This window comes from Periplaneta americana, chromosome 5 (assembly GCF_040183065.1).
Source record: "Periplaneta americana isolate PAMFEO1 chromosome 5, P.americana_PAMFEO1_priV1, whole genome shotgun sequence".
In the NCBI taxonomy this organism is placed as follows: domain Eukaryota; kingdom Metazoa; phylum Arthropoda; class Insecta; order Blattodea; family Blattidae; genus Periplaneta; species Periplaneta americana.
In genome coordinates, this window is record NC_091121.1 from 8,094,655 (window position 1) to 8,112,507 (window position 17,853).

At 34.6% G+C, this 17,853-nt stretch overlaps 1 protein-coding gene across 1 annotated transcript in view; it reads right to left on the reverse strand.

The window, feature by feature from the left end:
- Window positions 1–859: 859 nt before the first annotated feature.
- LOC138699444 (ribosome biogenesis protein BOP1 homolog) overlaps window positions 860–17,853 on the reverse strand; it is a 32,715-nt gene continuing 15,721 nt past the window's right edge. Inside the window, exons 8-13 of the mRNA XM_069825316.1 lie at window positions 17,618–17,827; window positions 15,982–16,085; window positions 13,793–13,966; window positions 12,436–12,535; window positions 10,691–10,886; window positions 860–1,117 (exon numbers count right to left, since the gene is read on the reverse strand). Of these exons, the coding sequence (XP_069681417.1) occupies window positions 964–1,117; window positions 10,691–10,886; window positions 12,436–12,535; window positions 13,793–13,966; window positions 15,982–16,085; window positions 17,618–17,827 (938 nt within the window). The 3' untranslated portion in view covers window positions 860–963. The remainder of the gene's footprint in view (window positions 1,118–10,690; window positions 10,887–12,435; window positions 12,536–13,792; window positions 13,967–15,981; window positions 16,086–17,617; window positions 17,828–17,853) is intronic.

Below are 17,853 nucleotides of genomic sequence, written 5' to 3' on the forward strand. Positions count from 1 at the left end.
TAAAATTTGCAAATTTAAACTGTTGTAGCTCCGAAACCCTTTCACCCAATGATCAAAATCATGGTTTATTTTGATGCTGAGAAATTAAAGTTTATATTGACATATAAACAGTTTTTCTTACTTTTTATGGAAATGGAAAAATTTAGATTTTTCCTCATTAAGACGACTTTGCCCACGAAAAAATATTTAAAAAATATATAGTTTGATTCCGCATTGAAAGTACAAATAAACACATATTTTTTACTGATGGTATGTTGATAAATACAATAAAACAGATATTAATTAACTTACTAAAATTCTATTTCACTAATGTTATCTTCACCAAAACATTTGAACGGAGTCACCATTGGGGCTAAGAGGAATGAAGTTACAGGAGAATGAAGAAAGCTACACAACGCAGAACTGCACGTATTATATTCTTCACCTGACATAATTAGGAACATTAAATCCAGATATTTGAGATAGGCAGGGCATGTAGCACGTATGGGCGAATTCAGAAATGCGTACAGAGTGTTAGTTGGGAGACCTGAGGAAAAAAAGACCTTTGAGGAGGCAGAGACGTAGATGGGATGATATTAAAATGTATTTCAGGGAGGTGGGATATGATGGCAAGGACTGGATTAATCTTGTTCAGGATAGGAACCGATGGCGGGCTTATATGAGGCCGGCAATGAACCTCCGGGTTCCTTAAAAGCCATTTGTAAGTAAATATTGCATGAATGTGTGAACCTTAAAAAATTAATATAATTGTTAATAATGAGACCTTTCCAACCATCTGAAATCCCATGCATACAAATCTGGAGAAAAATCAATGAGTAGTTGATACTGAAAAAGCAGATGAATTAAATTATATACGACATTACAGCTCAAACTGACGTTTATTTAATTAAACAATTACAAATGCCTTCAACGACATAACAATACTGCCAACCATAAAGACAGATATACTCCCTGTCTGCTATGTCATGTATACAGACGGATGGTTTTGTCAGCTCCACTCGAGAAAACCCAAGGTTGTGTTGGATGGAACATAACGTCGAATATACCAAAATCGTTGTATGGTTCGTGATTGCTTAATCTCTTAAGTGGAACTATTAACGGATTTTGAAGAAGATCACTGAAAACAAATATATAAACAAACTGTTTAGCACAAAGAAAAACTCGGCATGTGTTACAACAACAATTATGCATGCTTCATAGAAGAGTTCAGATGACCACAACTATTATACAGTGTGTACTTATGCTGCAGCGACACTAACAATACAAAGCAGGTTATGTTTACACAACAAGCAGACACATCATAGCATGCTACATGCAAAACATTGTTTTTTTTTTTCAATGACGCAGAATGCCACTGACTCATGCCTCTGCATTTGGAATCACAAACTGAAGCTCTACATCATACATGGGCACAATTTTCGGTTACGTGAGGCACTCGATTTGAAATAGTTTGTTTACTAGGAGAGGAGACTGCAGAGTAGGATGGGAAATATAAAACTGCTGTGACCTGCGTCACCTTATCGTAATCGCTAAGGCGGTCAGTAGCGAATTATTAGGAAAGCGCTTGGTTAACGTGAGAGACTCGAAAACTTTTATTCAAATTGGCAAATTAATTCTGCAGCTATAATCATAAACCTCTTTACTGTTTCTCCGTCGCTGAATTGATTTAAATCACAGGCGAGAAATTGCGTAACTAGCCAATAATATTCCATCACGTAGTCTACGTTTATTTTCTTGAATATTCTGGCGTTTCTCAAGATTACTTAATAGATTTGCACGTTCTCGACCTAAAGTAATTTCAGAAAATCATACGTTTTCTACGCACATTTAATATTTTTTTTTATAAATTTCTTTTGGAAATAATACGTACAAACAACATTTAATTCCTCGTATCTTTTAATGCTGCGTGTTTAAGGTATAATGTCGTATTTAGTATACTATGCAAATGTTAAGATCATAAATTTTCTTCGGAATAGTAAGAAAAAATAACATTTAATTTGTCTTACCTTCTAATTCAGCATGTTCTTTATGACATAAGGAGTAATGTCGTTGTATATTAAATTTATTAATGCCTAATAGGATTTCGAGCATAACATACATCGTATGTTCTTCCCTTCTAAACAGCAAAAAACTCTTCCTCCCATTTCTCATGAAATAATCGTTTTCTAATGCATACACATTGCTTTGATAATGCCATTATGCCACCACTGATATTGCTTATGAAACTGATATAGAACCTGCCCACGCCTAGGAGCTAAGTGAGGGAGAAACGGGGACTGTGAAGATGATGTCACTCAGAGCGATAAGCTCTGTGAAGGTCAGTGAGGCACAAATTCTCAAGTAAGGCACGATGCCCAAGTATGCTCTACATCATTTTGCTGTTTTAGACTCTTTTCTGAGTACACAATATGACAGTCCCATAGGCGTAACAAATTCTGCAACACGTGTTGTACTTTATACAACATACATATTTTTAAGCTGTAGAGCAAGTGCTGTAAGTAGGACAGTGCACGAAACATCCTTCTACTCATCATCTTTCAGCATATTGATTCCATGTCTCTGGAAATCTCTCCATGACTATGTCAGAGACTGTCGGACAATGCCACAATTGAAATTTAAATTAAAGAATCACATTCTAGTTCATGGAATTGCTTGTTACACATCTGTTAGGTTGCACAACTTCGACTTAGCCCATAACACACAATACTGTAACTATGCTAATAAATCATATATTAGTATGTGACGAAACAACATCCTTCATATGTCTAAGGCCTTTGAACAATGGTACTCCATTACTCATATTGCGGATCTTCCAAACAGTCCAGAGTCTCAAAAATGCTGGGATCTTGTTCTTGCTTCCAAAACTTTTGACAGCCTTTTTGCGTCTTCCTCCTCAGATTTGGACAGAGCCAGTTTCCTTGCTTTACGAGAAAAAGAATCAGGATGCTGGCTTCAAGCCTTACCTTCTTCTAACATAGAAACCTTAATGGATAATACATCCTTCAAGATTGCTATTGCCTTAAGGCTTGGTGTTAAAATTTGTCTTCCACACAAATGTATTTGTGGTGCAGATGTCGATTCTTCTGGCGTCCATGGATTAAGTTGCCTCAAAAATTCTGGACGATTTTCCAGACACGTCATGATTAACGACATCATTAAAAGGGCCTTAATTTCCGCTGGTTTCCCTATCATCCTATCCAATGGCATAAATCGTTCCGATGGCAAACATCCAGATGGCTCAACCTTAACACCATGGTCCGAAGGCTCAAAGGTAATCACTTTTATGGGATGCCACTTGTTATAACACCTTCACTTCTTCTTATTTGCCCAAAACTTCCAAACTCGCTGGGTCAGCCGCTGCATCTGCTGTGACAATTGAACGCAATAAGTATCTCGATCTTCTGGATAGATATATTTTTATTGTTTTCGCCATAGAATCTATAAGCCTATGGTGTTCCGAGGTGAAGTTGTTATAACTTCTGATATCGGCAAGTATTTATCAGCACTTAACAGTGACTCTCACTCTACGGCTTTCCTTCACCAAAGAATTAGTATTACCATTCAACGAGGGAACGCTATAAGTGTTATGGCGGCTTTTCCAGAATCTAAATCTTTGGAAGAAATATTCTATTTCGTGTAGAGCTGTAAACAGTTTTTCGCATCTTTTAGTTTTGTGGCTAATTTCTAGTTTGTCCCTCAATGAATTGTTTAATTTAAATTTCAAAATTGCATTAAATTTTATTTAGTAGGTAATGTTTTTATTATTATTATTATTATTATTATTATTATTATTATTATTATTATTATTATTATTATTACTATCATCATTGCTATTACTGTTATTTCAACTATTTTTTTCCTTGTATTAGCTTAATAAGTATGGAGAAACTTACACAAAGCAGAACTGCACGCATTGTATTCTTCACCTGACATAATCACGAACATTAAATCCGGACATTTGAGATGGGCAGAGTTTATAGCACATATGGATGAATCCAGAAATGCATATAGAGTGTTAGTTGGAAGACCTGAAGGAAAAAGACCTTTTGGAAGGCCAAGACGTAGATGGGAGAATAATATTGAAATGGATTTGAGTTGGGATATGATGGTAAGGACTGGATTAATCTTGCTCAAGATAGGGACCAATGGCAGGCTTAGGTGAGGGCAGCAATGAACCTCTGGGTTCTCCGAAAGCCATAAGTAAGTATCCTAACTCATATTTTCAAGAAATATTAACCCAAACCTTCGTATTTCCACGAAATATTCACCGAAATTATGATAAAATAGGCACCGAAAAAGAGTTAAAATAATCACTACAAAATCACATCCCTTATCATGCATGATGTCTAGTATATGAGTAAGTTGCTAGAGTTCACATTCACGAGAATATAAAGGTAACTAGTTCATCATAATATCCTTTCAGCATAATAAGAAACTTCACAATACCTTTGTCCATAATATGCAGAGCAAGCGAAAAGAAGACAGAAGATGCTTTCTGGCTTCACAATATCATTCATGCAGTATATTTCAAGCATATTTTAGCAGCTACAAGCACAGATGAAGCTCTGATTCCAGAAGAAGTAAAATCAGACACATGCTATCACATCCCATACCACAGAAAGGATATCGCACTAAATTCTAACAAATCTGACATAATGTCGAATTTCTAGCAACAGATGCTTCTCTTGTTCTCAGCAATACACTAACAAACAAGATCTGCATTCTCACAGACTTGAAAAAGCCTGCAAACTGCTGCATTCCTTATAAACCCAATATTTCTCGATAAAGCACATCAATGAACAACTATTTCTCTTGAGAAATAAAAATCATGACTTTATAAAGCAGCAGATACCCAAGTTATTCTACTTAGAGTTTCTTTTTTTGTTTAGTCAACTGTCCAGAGACAAGTCTGAACCTCATGACATCAATAAGGCATAACCCATGAGGCAACTAAGCTAGGAGACAATGGGTAGGTTGGCCAGTTCCTTCCCCCTCCACTGCATACATTACTGATTCTACAGTTCATTCCAGATGTCCTGGGAGAGAGTCACAGACATTACGTGACCTTCAACTGAATGTCGCCACGCCATTGGCTGTCAAGTGGGAGATAAGAGTAGAGCATGATTCACTGTAACGCGCTTGTCTTTCCGGCAGTTGTGCTTCGACGCTGTAATAGATTGAGTAAAATAAATGTTCACTATTATTGTTATTTTAACAACAACGAGTACAAGTGTCTTTGATTTGCGTTAGACATTGAACTGAATTTTGTGAAGTACAGATTAGTTTTATATAGTGTGTTGTGCATAACTGAATGTAGAGTGCTGACATGAATGACGATTTTCAACCAGGATGTTCTGGACATTCGCCAGTCAAGAAGCACAAGCGGGGGGAAGGGTTTCATACGAGAGAAAAAAATACAGATTATAAATGTGTATAAGACTCTTGTGAAAGATAACCCTGAAATATCTCTTACAGACGTAGTTTCAAAAGTGTGTTCAACTTTGGGAGTAGGGAAGAGCAGTGTGTATAGAATATTAAATGAATATCGATCTACGCGCCAAGTCAAATCTAAAAAAAAAACCAAAACTAAAAATATATTAAATACAACCGATAATTTTACAAAGGCTGCGATAAGGAGTACATTATTTTCCATCTATCTGATGGTGCTGCAGTTCAGTTTCGAACCTTGGTCCCTCTATTATATTATTTTACTCTATATTAATATTCCAGACAATGTTCATTAATAATTTCGCAAAGTGAGTTTGGCAGCTTGTGAACCACACTTTTTGTCTCTGTCTGCCTCTGTTTACTTGCATTCCCAACACATCTGGAATAGAGTATAATTAGAGTATGGATGTAATAGATATACAGTGAAACCTCTCATTTACGGACATCGAAGGGACATAACAATCTGTCCGCATCTGGGAGGTGCCCTTTATTGGGAGGTAGGCTCCCCAATCTAACAGTAAATTTATAATATGCATTATGTATCCCTTCACGCTTTAAATGAAATGTATTAATGTAGTTTAATTCTAAATGAATGGGTTATTTATGAAAGGGCCTAAGTCTTGAATACTAAATTGTTAGCAATTTAAGGAAAAAACTGCTTACAGGCCGAAATTTTGAAATTAAGGCTGAAATAAAAATTGTATCATAAATTCTACTAAGCATTAGAGTGTGAAACTTACTTTTCTTCATATCTAAATCGATGTATCTACACCCAGAGAGCAGTTCTTACATTACAAACACATTTTCACAAAATTGGCGACTTAGGCCCTTTCATAAATAAACCATTCAAATATCGTCTACTGTACTACAGTAAATTCTTTGCAACTTTGAACTACAGTAGATAAGACCGAAAAAGGAAAATACAGTACTGTGCCATGCAATTTTATTCTAGGTCTACAGTTATGCAGTACTGTAATTTATACTTTTCAACTTAGCCTTTACGTTCAGGTGTCATGCTCATGTCTCTCGAAACAGAACAACTGATTGAAGTGAAGAGAATAATCCTACTAACCCTATCATGTGTCGAATACAATTTCACGATCGCGAAAACCTTGGACCCATCAGACAGGTTAAATTTTATGACTTTGTTTATCCACCCGCTTCCAGATGACAAGGATTGGTAGCCTACGAGACCCTTATTTATTGTCTTCTTTCATGTTAAGGAATTTCTGTACAGTTCTCAAAACTAAATTTTCTATTTCTGTAACACATTAGGTCTTCAAATCCAAGTTCTATCCGCAGTCAGGAGGTAAAGCAAGCTTTAGGACTGTGAAACAGCTGTCTGCATCCGTGTCTGAGAGTGTCCGTAAACGAGAGTTAAAATTATCATTATTTCTATATTATTTCAGTTGGGACATAAAAATCTGTCCGTATCTTAGGGGTGTCCGTAAGGAGAGGTTTCATTGTAGATGTTTTAAAATTGCTGTCTCCTCCAAAGAAATTCGAAACACAGCTTTTTGGTTCCTAAAATATACTATGTAACAAATTCCTCCAGATAAAACTATCAGCTTCTACAAGAACATTATATTTTTGCCTGTGGCAGAATGGTTAGCTTCTATGCCTTCCGCCTTGGCGACCTGGGTTTGATCTTCACCTAAGTCACGAAGAAATTTGTGGTGGACGAAGCAGGTGTCAGGGGTTTTCTTGGGGTTCTCCCATTCCCCCCTCACCATTACCATCATCATTCCACCATACTCCACAATCACCTCCACTCTGCGAGGTCCCGAATGTTGAAATGTTATGTTTTATTTAACGACGCTCGCAACTGCAGAGGTTATATCAGCGTTGCAGGATGTGCCGGAATTTTGTCCCGCAGGAGTTCTTTTACATGCCAGTAAATCTACTGACATGAGCCTGTCGCATTTAAGCACACTTAAATGCCATCGACCTGGCCCAGGATCGAACCCGCAACCTTGGGCATAGAAGGCCAGCGCTATACCAAGTCGCCAACCAGGTCAACGCGAGGTCTCAACCCAGGCCTCCACAACAAATAAAAAACGACTATTATTACATTTTTAAAAAGTTCAAAATAATACCTATATAGGCTACTGTATGGCGTTATCGAAATACTGTATTAACCAATTCAAAATCTGGGCAAGAGTAGCAGAAATAAACAGAGCACACTGTGAAACTGTTTTCATGCTTGGAAAAGAAACACATAGCAAGAAGAAACAAAAAGCAAGCATATCATATATACGAAGTCTTATCCTAGTTGTCTTATTAAGCACAACAAAAATATAAGAACCCTTTTCACAGATACTGAAGAATTACGGATCACATATTAAAGCTCACAATATTTGTTTTTTTTTTCCTACAAAATGTTTGACATATCAAATGATTCACTAAATTATACCAGCATTTATACCGCTTATTTCTGAGGCCACTTTAACTAAAAATTTAATACAGACATATAGTCAATTCTGATTAGTTATGCACTTGTTTTCCATTTTGAGAAAAACATCACAGTGAGAGCATATTCTATGATCAGCTGATTACTTACTCACTTCTGGGTCAATTAGATGTGTAATTCACATAGGCCCGGTTTCTTCAATCTTTGTTAAATTATAACAGCGTGTTATTCCATTTTAACTGTAAACTTAACAGTTGAAGCATTTCTTCAACTACTGTTAGTAGTAACAGGCTGTTAAAACCTATGTTAATTTAACTGCCCACTTTCATGCAGTTAAATCATTTAACTCTCTGTTAGCATAGAAGTATCCAATATGGCTGGTGCGTTAGATGCTGAACTTATATATCTGGATTATTTAGAAAATGATATCCATGAATACATAAACAGAGGGGATGATTTCTGTGATTTGACAGACCAGAAGTTCATACAAAGGTATAGGTTATTTTCTGCCAAGCCTTACTTTTCGCTTTCAACTTAGATCCGTTTGTTTGTTTATTCTCATTAATTGGTATAGACTGCGAAATAATTTCCAGCAGAAGGTTTCTTTAGAACGAAGAGAAATTAGTCCCACGATTTCTATTTGTTCCAGTGTTTTCCATTTCATAACGGCAACATCAATACGCCGCTCCACGCTATTGTGATACAGACGAGGAAAGAAGCAGAAATCAAACCTGAGAGAACAGAAAGACTTCTATCGTCTCTGAATAAAATAACGGAAACAAGCGAGAATCGCAATTGTCAGAGTTCAGAAAACAGAAGTGACCCTATACTTGGGTGTAGGTTATGGTTAAACTCTAGAATCTCTGGTCCTAACAGAGAGTTAACAAACAGAATGTTAAAATGTGAAATGTAAAGTTGAAGAAACGCAATATTTTTAACAGCAATTCATACTTTTAACTTCCAGTTAATTAATGCAATGTTAGGTGCATTTTAACAAAGGTTGAAGAAACCAGGCCATACAGTGACATTGGCATAGGAATTACAATTTTGGAAATATGCTATGAAAGTAATTTTGTACATGAAAATAAAGTATTACAATGTAAAGCTCATTATTATGCTGTTCAAGGCCAAAGCAATGATTCATGATTTATTATGGTGTATATTTAAGGTAACCTGGAATGTAAATATAATATGAAATAAAATCAGCAGCTGATATTTTGCTCTCCATCTCATCAACTTGTAACAGCCATTTGAAATTTTTGAGAGAGATTAAAGAAACTGTGATAAACATAACCTGTAAATTTTAATAACCTAGTGAACATACGAAGATTTTAATAAAATATTTTTGGAAAAAAAAAAAAAAAAAAGAAAAAAGAAAAAAGAAAGAAAGAAAAAAAAAACTTCGTGAAAAAATAAACAGTGAGATACAAGTTCCAATTTTTCTCATAAACTAGTGGAAGGTTTTGAATGAAATATTTTTTTTACAGACATCATTCAATTTGGTAACCAGAATCATTTTCTTTTGTTAGTCCAGGAATGAGACATGATTTCTTCTAGTAATTTCAAAAATTATATTAGTTTTCACATTAAAAAAAATCATACCTAATCCACAGATTAACATAGAAAAATTATTCTAGTCACCAAAATTAAATGACGTCTATAAGATGTGTAAAAAATTTTTAATTTAAATCCTTCCACTAGTGTATGAGAAAAATTGACAACCATATCTCAGTGTTTTCGGTTTATTTTTACTTTAAATACGTACTGACATGGGTCACACTTGGATATAAACCTGTCAGTAATAAAGTACTAATCCTTCGGATATAATTTATGGGGGGAAGGGGAGAAATAATGACTTAATTGCATGAAAATGTTGTGTAACTTTAAGAAAAAAAACTTTCAACATTTTGCAATGGCAGATTATAGCCTACATATGACTGTATGAAATACTGGTACTTTTCCGAAAGTCTCAATTAATATTTTATATCTTTTTTATACATATAGTTAAGAAAATTAGTGGTAGTTGTGTTAAGATAAGCGTTCGCATGCATGGGACGAATTGCACGGATCGGAAAAAGACTATCTTTGCTGTAATTCTTATGTAACCGCGTTCACTACATCGTATCAGACGCATCGCCTTGCGGCAAATCCGTCCACGTTTCTCGGATGGGCAACTTTTCCGATGCGTGCAATCATGGCCTTCTTTAATAAATCAATTTTAATTGGTCAACTGTTACTATTATGTTGTGCCATGTTCAGTGTTGCGCCAAAATGGCAGACAGAAAACTTATTTCGCGTGTAGAAAATTGCGAAGAATTATAGAATTTGAGGCGTTCCCATTACAGTAATCAAGTCGTTTCTTGCAAATATATTATGTAACCAATATTTCTTTCGTTTCTTCCTCTTCAATTAAGACGCATGAAGCAATTACAAATTCTTATTCGCTAACAGATGTAATTAATAGACCTAACCTCAACGCCTCTGTTTCCAGTAATGTCAATATCGTACGACGTCATGTTTTAAACAGCTGATAGGGGAATCCGATGAGGCAATGAGGTGAAGCTGTTACAGTGAATGCACTGCACTTAAAATATCCGTTGCGTGCGATTCGTACGAGCAGTATGATACAATGTAGTGAGCACTTATCTTTAAGATCCTAAAGTTTTACGTCACTGTAAACATTGAAAATAATCAGATCTACTTTGTCACATGCCATTTTTCTTCATCAAAATGATCTCAGGAATGTTCCACAAACGCTGATATAACTTCAAGAACCATCTTGTATATAGCGACTACAGGTTACTGTAATTGTTGTGGAAGTTGGTAACTTACTTGTAAACCATGCCATGACAGACAATGAGGCTGCGATCATCCGACCCTGATGCAAAGAGAGGATAGCGTTTGTGATACGCCACACCCCTCACCGCTGTTCCATGCAGACGCAGTGTTTGGTATGGTTTGGTCGAGAGATCGAGATCAAACCACAACATCTTGCGGTCGTATGTTCCTACCAAAATGTTGTCACCACCTGAAACATTCATTTGCATAATATGAAGTCGTATCAAAGCTTAAAAACTTTAAATTGGGAGATTCATGAGAAAGTACATTGTGTATCAACAGATGGTTGTTTTAGACGGGCAGACATTATTGCTAACGGGCTCTTAAGGTACGGTCACACGTCGCTACTTTTGCAGCGCTGCAGTACAAAAAAGCTGCGCAACTCTCGTACTGCGATGTGTGAACAATGGTGCAACCTGAAAAGTAGCGGCTGCCGAACCTGCTGCCCGCTAATTTTTCATGCTGTGCGCAGCTTAAAAGTAGCGACGTGTGAACAGGGTTCTCAGGGTTTAAGCCACAGCATTTTTGATATCAGTTTTGTTGAAACTTTTGCTGCGGTTGCGACCAGTGTTGCCACCCAAATGTGCCAATGATTCTTTTATTGCTTGGATATATTTTAATGTTAGATGTGATGAAAATAAATTATTTGTAACAGTTATTAAATGCACAACACAGTCTGAGCATATTTGCTGACGATATAATTCACTTTTTAAATTTTCCGTAGCATAGTTTCAAACAGGAGGGTTGCCAACATTGATTACGTGAATATGCTGTTGGTTATCACTTAGGTATATAGGCGTTTTTAAAAGCTTCATAGTAAAAATAATGCCAATTTCTGAATACTAGTTAGGACAGAAAAGCAAATAAGAGATAAGTAAGCTTTCGCATGAGTTTCTTAATAATGCGAACATAACCACAAAATGTATATTGAGAAGTCAACACGCAGATGGAAACCTGCAGCATGACTGCGGCTGCAAAAGTAGCGCCTTGTGTGTGAACAGACTCGCAACCTCCAGTTGCAACTTTTGCTGACCTCGGGTTGCACAGCACAAAAAGTTGCACGCAGCGTGCTACTTTTGGCTTAGGTGTGAATACGACACACAACTTTTGCAGCTGCAGTACAAAAGTTGCGCAGCAAAAGTAGCGACATGTGACCGTACCTTTATTCTTGATCGTACTATCCGTTTCGAAAGGAACCTAAATCAGGTCACTAAAGTTGATATTGAGAAAAAGTCTATATATGAACCTTGTCTGCCTTATCTTTTGCTAAAGTACAACGTCCCTCTTAAACAATGGTCTGTCATTGGTTTGCTGTTTGGCAGTAGAGGTTCTATTACAAAATTCACATGGAATTATCTTAAGGAACTTCACTTTCCTTTTGATTATGTAACGTCTATTCTTATAAATATTATCAAGGATTCTCTTCAAATATTACATCATCATCTCTATTTCAATTAGTTCACTCATACTTGCCTTCAACAACTAACTTTCTTTTTTCTTCTTCTTTTTTTAATGTTTCAAATATCACATTATATTGCACATGTTTATTGTATTTATAGTCACTCAAATTCTTTGAATAAATAAGATATCAGGGTACTGTACGTTTTTTTCACTTATACATTTTTTCTTTCAGATCCCATAAAAACGTATAAATGAAGTTGTACTGTATAAAATATGAATAATGTTTTGTTTCATGTTATATTATCATTACCCCATAATTAAAAATTAAAAATATTTACCTGGATGAATAGCAAGGGATGAGATCCACTTAGAATTGGACTGCAACTTCTTGATTAATTCTTGCTTGGCCAAATCATACACACGGATAATCTTCTGTGTCTGAAACAAAAAATGTAATAAAAATAAGAGAAGTTCAACAGAATCATTCTTCAACTGGAAACAACTCAGACAGATTTAACAAAATAATAACATATTTAGTCCCAATTTATACTCAAATATAATAAGGTGATATGCCATTAGGAAAGTTCAGGATAACACAGAGGGTTTGGAATTAAATGGGTTACATCAGCTTCTTGTCTATGCAGATGATGTGAATATGTTAGGAGAAAATCCACAAACGATTAAGGAAAACATGGAAATTCTACTTGAAGCAAGTAAAGCGATAGGGTTGGAAGTAAATCCCGAAAAGACTAAGTATATGATTATGTCTCGTGACCAGAATATTGTACGAAATGGAACTATAAAAATTGGAGATTTATCCTTCAAAGAGGTGGAAAAATTCAAATATCTTGGAGCAACAGTAACAAATATAAATGACACTCGGGAGGAAATTAAACGCAGAATAAATATGGGAACTGCCTGTTATTATTCGGTTGAGAACCTTTTGTCATCTAGTCTGCTGTCAAAAAATCTGAAAGTTAGAATTTATAAAACAGTTATATTACTGGTTGTTCTGTATGGCTGTGAAACTTGGACTCTCACTTTGAGAGAGGAACATAGGTTAAGGGTGTTTGAGAATAAAGTTCTTAGGAAAATATTTGGGGCTAAGAGGGATGAAGTTACAGGAGAATGGAGAAAGTTACAGAACGCAGAGCTGCACGCATTATATTCTTCAACTGACATAATTAGGAACATTAAATCCAGACGTTTGAGATGGGCAGGGCATGTAGTATGTATGGGCGAATCCAGAAATGCATATAGAGAGTTAATTGGGAGGCCGGAGGGAAAAAGACCTTTGGGGGAGACCGAGAAGTAGATAGGAAGATAATATTAAAATGGATTTCAGGGAGGTGGAATATGATGATAGAGACTGGATTAATCTTGCTCAGGATAGGGACCAATGGCGGGCTTATGTGAGGGCGGCAATGAACCTCCGGGTTCCTTAAAAGGCAGTAAGTAAGTATATAATTAGGTGATTAGTATAACTGTCAATAAAATAACATTCTTTAGCTCCATCTACAGCCATCTTTACTATCACATATTTCTCCAGCTCTACTTTCTTTTGTACAACTGACGAAGAGTAAATCCAAATATATTATAGATATCTTCATTGCTGAGAAATATTTTACAAAGTTTTGGAGTGGGGCTGACATCAGGTCTAAAGCATTCAGTCACCACAGAGATAATGATACATACTGCAACAAAGAAGAATGGCCGTACAGGATGGAACAGCACACACTGCACCAAGCCCTTGGACTTGCTGAATGGTATCTGTGACCGCCTTTTGGTCAACTGATGTATGATTACTGAGCGATTTTGTCCATCAGGCATCACAGTAGCAAAATAGTCTCCTCTACCATGCCAAGTGACCTACATGACAATCAACATTTACATATCATCACTTTATATATCACTACATATTTAAGAAAACTCACTTACAAATAACACAAGAGGTAATTCTGTTATGTCACTTCACAAAATATACAGAATGATTTATAATATCAGTCCAGGAAATTGGACAAAATTCAGACCATGGAACATGCAATGTGAATCAAGTTGCTAAGCAACAGTAGATGAGTATTTCAGGTATTGGTTTATACATGAACAAACCTCACTCACTCTTTTAAGGGGAGAGGATGATATTTTTAAAAACTTTTTTCCTATTTGGTGTAAAATATTAATTTTTTGTATGTAGAGAGCTCATAGCTGTAGGAACTCAACCAAATATAAATATTTGAAAAAAAAAAAAAAAAATTATTTGGGGGCGCAAATTTGAAAAAAAAAATATGTCCAATGCAGGATTGTACTAAAACTGATATATCTAAACCATTTTTAAAGATAGATTCAAACTTTTTTTTTGCAATGTAATTGCAAAAGCATGTTCTACAAACTGTCTGTAACAGAATTTTGATATTAGTCCCTACCTTCGTAAAATAAACAATTAAAATCTAATAATTTTCTGATTTCCTTTCTTGCAAACAAACGGACGTATTTTTAAAATGAAATCAATTAACAAAATTCTGTTACAGAGAAACGTTTCCTAATAGTCTAAAGAATTTGTGTTCTATATTTCATGCATGTATCTTTAATAGTTCAGAAATTATATCCATTTTTGTCTGGCAATGTAGCAAAAGAAATGAAGTTATTGGAAACCAATAAAAGTGGGCGTGTGATTTAAAAATCCATAGCGCAGAAAGTTTAAAAATGACGTCTCAACATCCAATAAGAGCATAAATACAGATATGCAATGCATTCCACACAAATCAAAGAGTATTTTAAAGAAAAAAATTTTTTTTTTTTTTTTATTTAATTTACCCGAAACAACAATAAAAGTGGGCGAGTGATTTAAAAATCCATATAACGCAGGAAGTTAAAAATGGCGACTCAACATCCGATAAGGGCACAAATACCCACAAAATATTATGCTATGCATTCCACACATCACAGACTATTTTAAAGAAAAAAAAATTTTTTTTTTTTAAATTTACTCATTTTTCACCAAAAAATACCATCCTCTCCCCTTAAGAACAAAACTGTATTATTATTTTTCAATAAATTTACTTCTTAATAAGAGAACTTTCAAATCTTTCGTAACTTAAACATACAGGGTGAACTGTAAGTAATGTCATTAATTTCAAAGGGTTATTCTTTCAGATATTTCAAACAAAAAAGTTTAATACAATTTTGATTGTTTTTGCTTCCTTTTTGAGATAAAAACTGTTTTACATGAAACACTTCATAGCGTGTTTTGGGAAAGTCATAGACTGAATTCCCAATATGCTCAGTCAATTTAAGAGAGCAGTGTATTACGATAATAAATGATTCAAATGATTTTAGTTTCGTCCTTTAAATTTGCAGAAATTTGATCCGAACAAATGTAACAAATTTCTTTGCAAAACAAAAAGTTACATTTGTTAAAATCAAATTTCTGCACATTTAAAGGACAAAACTAAAATTCTTTCAATCATTCATTATCATAATACACTGCTCTCTTAAAATGACTGAGCATATTGGGAATTAAATCAATGGCTTCCCAAAATATGCTATGAAATGTTTCATATAAAATTATTTTTTTCTCGAAAAGGAAGCGAAAACGAGCAAAATTGTATTATACTTTATTTTTAAATACCTCAAAGAATAACCCCTTGAAATTAATGACATTACTTATAGTTCACCCTGTATATTGTACAATGTATGTGCACTGTAAGAAATTGGCTAAAACATTTAGACAGTAAAAAGAATTCTGAATTAGGAATATTCTATCAACTCTCTACACAATATGTATAATTATGTCATATTACAACAAACTGCGACGAAGAGATTGTATTAACATCAAAATAAATAACTGACTTTTGGTGTAATAAAATTTGTTATCTAGAAATTACCTGTCTAACTTCTTTGAAATGATTAATAATAACACGAATTCCATTCTTCCATATTTCTTCTGAAGGATGCTCCCACTGCACAGCTGCCTTCACCCTTTCTGACACTGCAAGTAAAAACAATGACGTATTACTTCTGTTAAACTAAGTGTCTTATGATATTTTCAAAATCTGTGTTTCTTGTTTAAGATTCTATCCCACTGTAGTACTATATAATATTTTATGCTCGACCATGCCGAAATGTAGTAATTATACACCTGGTAGCAGTCCTTTAATGGACCTCATTAAAGTACACCTATTTATTCATTATAATTCAATTGTTCAGCCAATGAGAAATCACCATTGTACCATTATAAAACCGCAAGTATCGATTATTCTCGGATATGCAATCGAAAAACAATTAGCGAAAAGTCACGGAGGCTGGAAATCCAATACTGTCGCAGAAGGTTATGTTCTGTTACTATAATAATTAGCGTTAATTGTAAATAATATTCAAATAAATTCAATTTGTCATCTCGTTTTTCAATTCTAAATCAATTTCCAGGTTATATCAAGACTAATGTTCATGTTATTCTCTAAATTATATCAAGGTCAATGACATTCGTGCCTCAGAAAAAATCAAGACTTTCGCGTCTGCACATATCTCACAATTCAGGTCAGTTCTGCTCCTCACTTACATAACCATAACATGAATACTTATGAATAATTTCAAGTTAGAAATATGGTCGAGCATAAAAAGTCGTATGAAACTTGCCTATAATGGTAATTAAGACGCTCGTATGAAAATTATGAAACTTGCTTGTGCTCGTTTCATAAACAAACATACTTGCGTCTTAATTAGTACCATTATAGGTTCTTTGCATAATGTATTAATAATGTTTCAAAATGTGTTGCACTGTTTCACATTTTGCACTTGATTTTGAAATGTATTTAAGTAATTAAACCTGTTGAAGTAACTTTTACTGGACTTGAAATAGTAATGAAAAATTTTGCGGATAATTCGCGATTTTTGATATTTCACGGATCTTTGTGCATTAGGTACCGCGAATTATCAGAAGTCGAATGTATTGTACTTTTCACAAAACTATATAATCCAGAAAAAGATCATGTATATAATGGCAATACCACAAACATATAATTTTAATTTTAATGTGTAAATAAGATTTTACAAATTTTAACACTAAAAACTGTGACTCAAAGATGTCTAAAAAAAAAAAAAAAAAAAAAAAAAAAAAAGGACGAAAATTTTTGTCAAATGAATTTTGTATTTAGATAGTAAGTTATTACACAGTTTATCAAATAAACACACAAGTGTAAAATAAAACTGTAAATTATAAATTATTGGACAACAAAATAAATATTTTAAAAAATCTGCGAAATTTATTCAAACTGAAAATAAATGATTACGCATCCTTCAATATTATTCATATTTCGCTGAAAATATAATTTATCGTGGCAATATCTATTTGTACAGTAGTATTAATTCGTAAAATTTAAACTGGCTTCAAATGATTAAAGAAAACTGAAAAAGGAGCAAAAGCAATGCTTCTTATTTTTATCACATTTATTGAAAATGCGATATTTTCATGCTTCTATTAATATCCCATGTAACTAAATATTGGCAAATAAAACAAATTACCTATAATATCCTGTTCAGGAGCCTCTTCCAGCAATGAATCTGTCCGTGAACATAACAAATGGTCCCCTACTCCAGGGTTTACCAGGAGAACCTTTCGATCTGCGGCAACAGCTACCAGGGACAATGCCTGGTTTGGATTCCAGGACAAAGACCGCACTACTCCACCTACAGGGATCGTGCGGATGCAACGTCCTGTAGCGATCTCCCACACTGCAATCATGCGAAGGAAAATAATA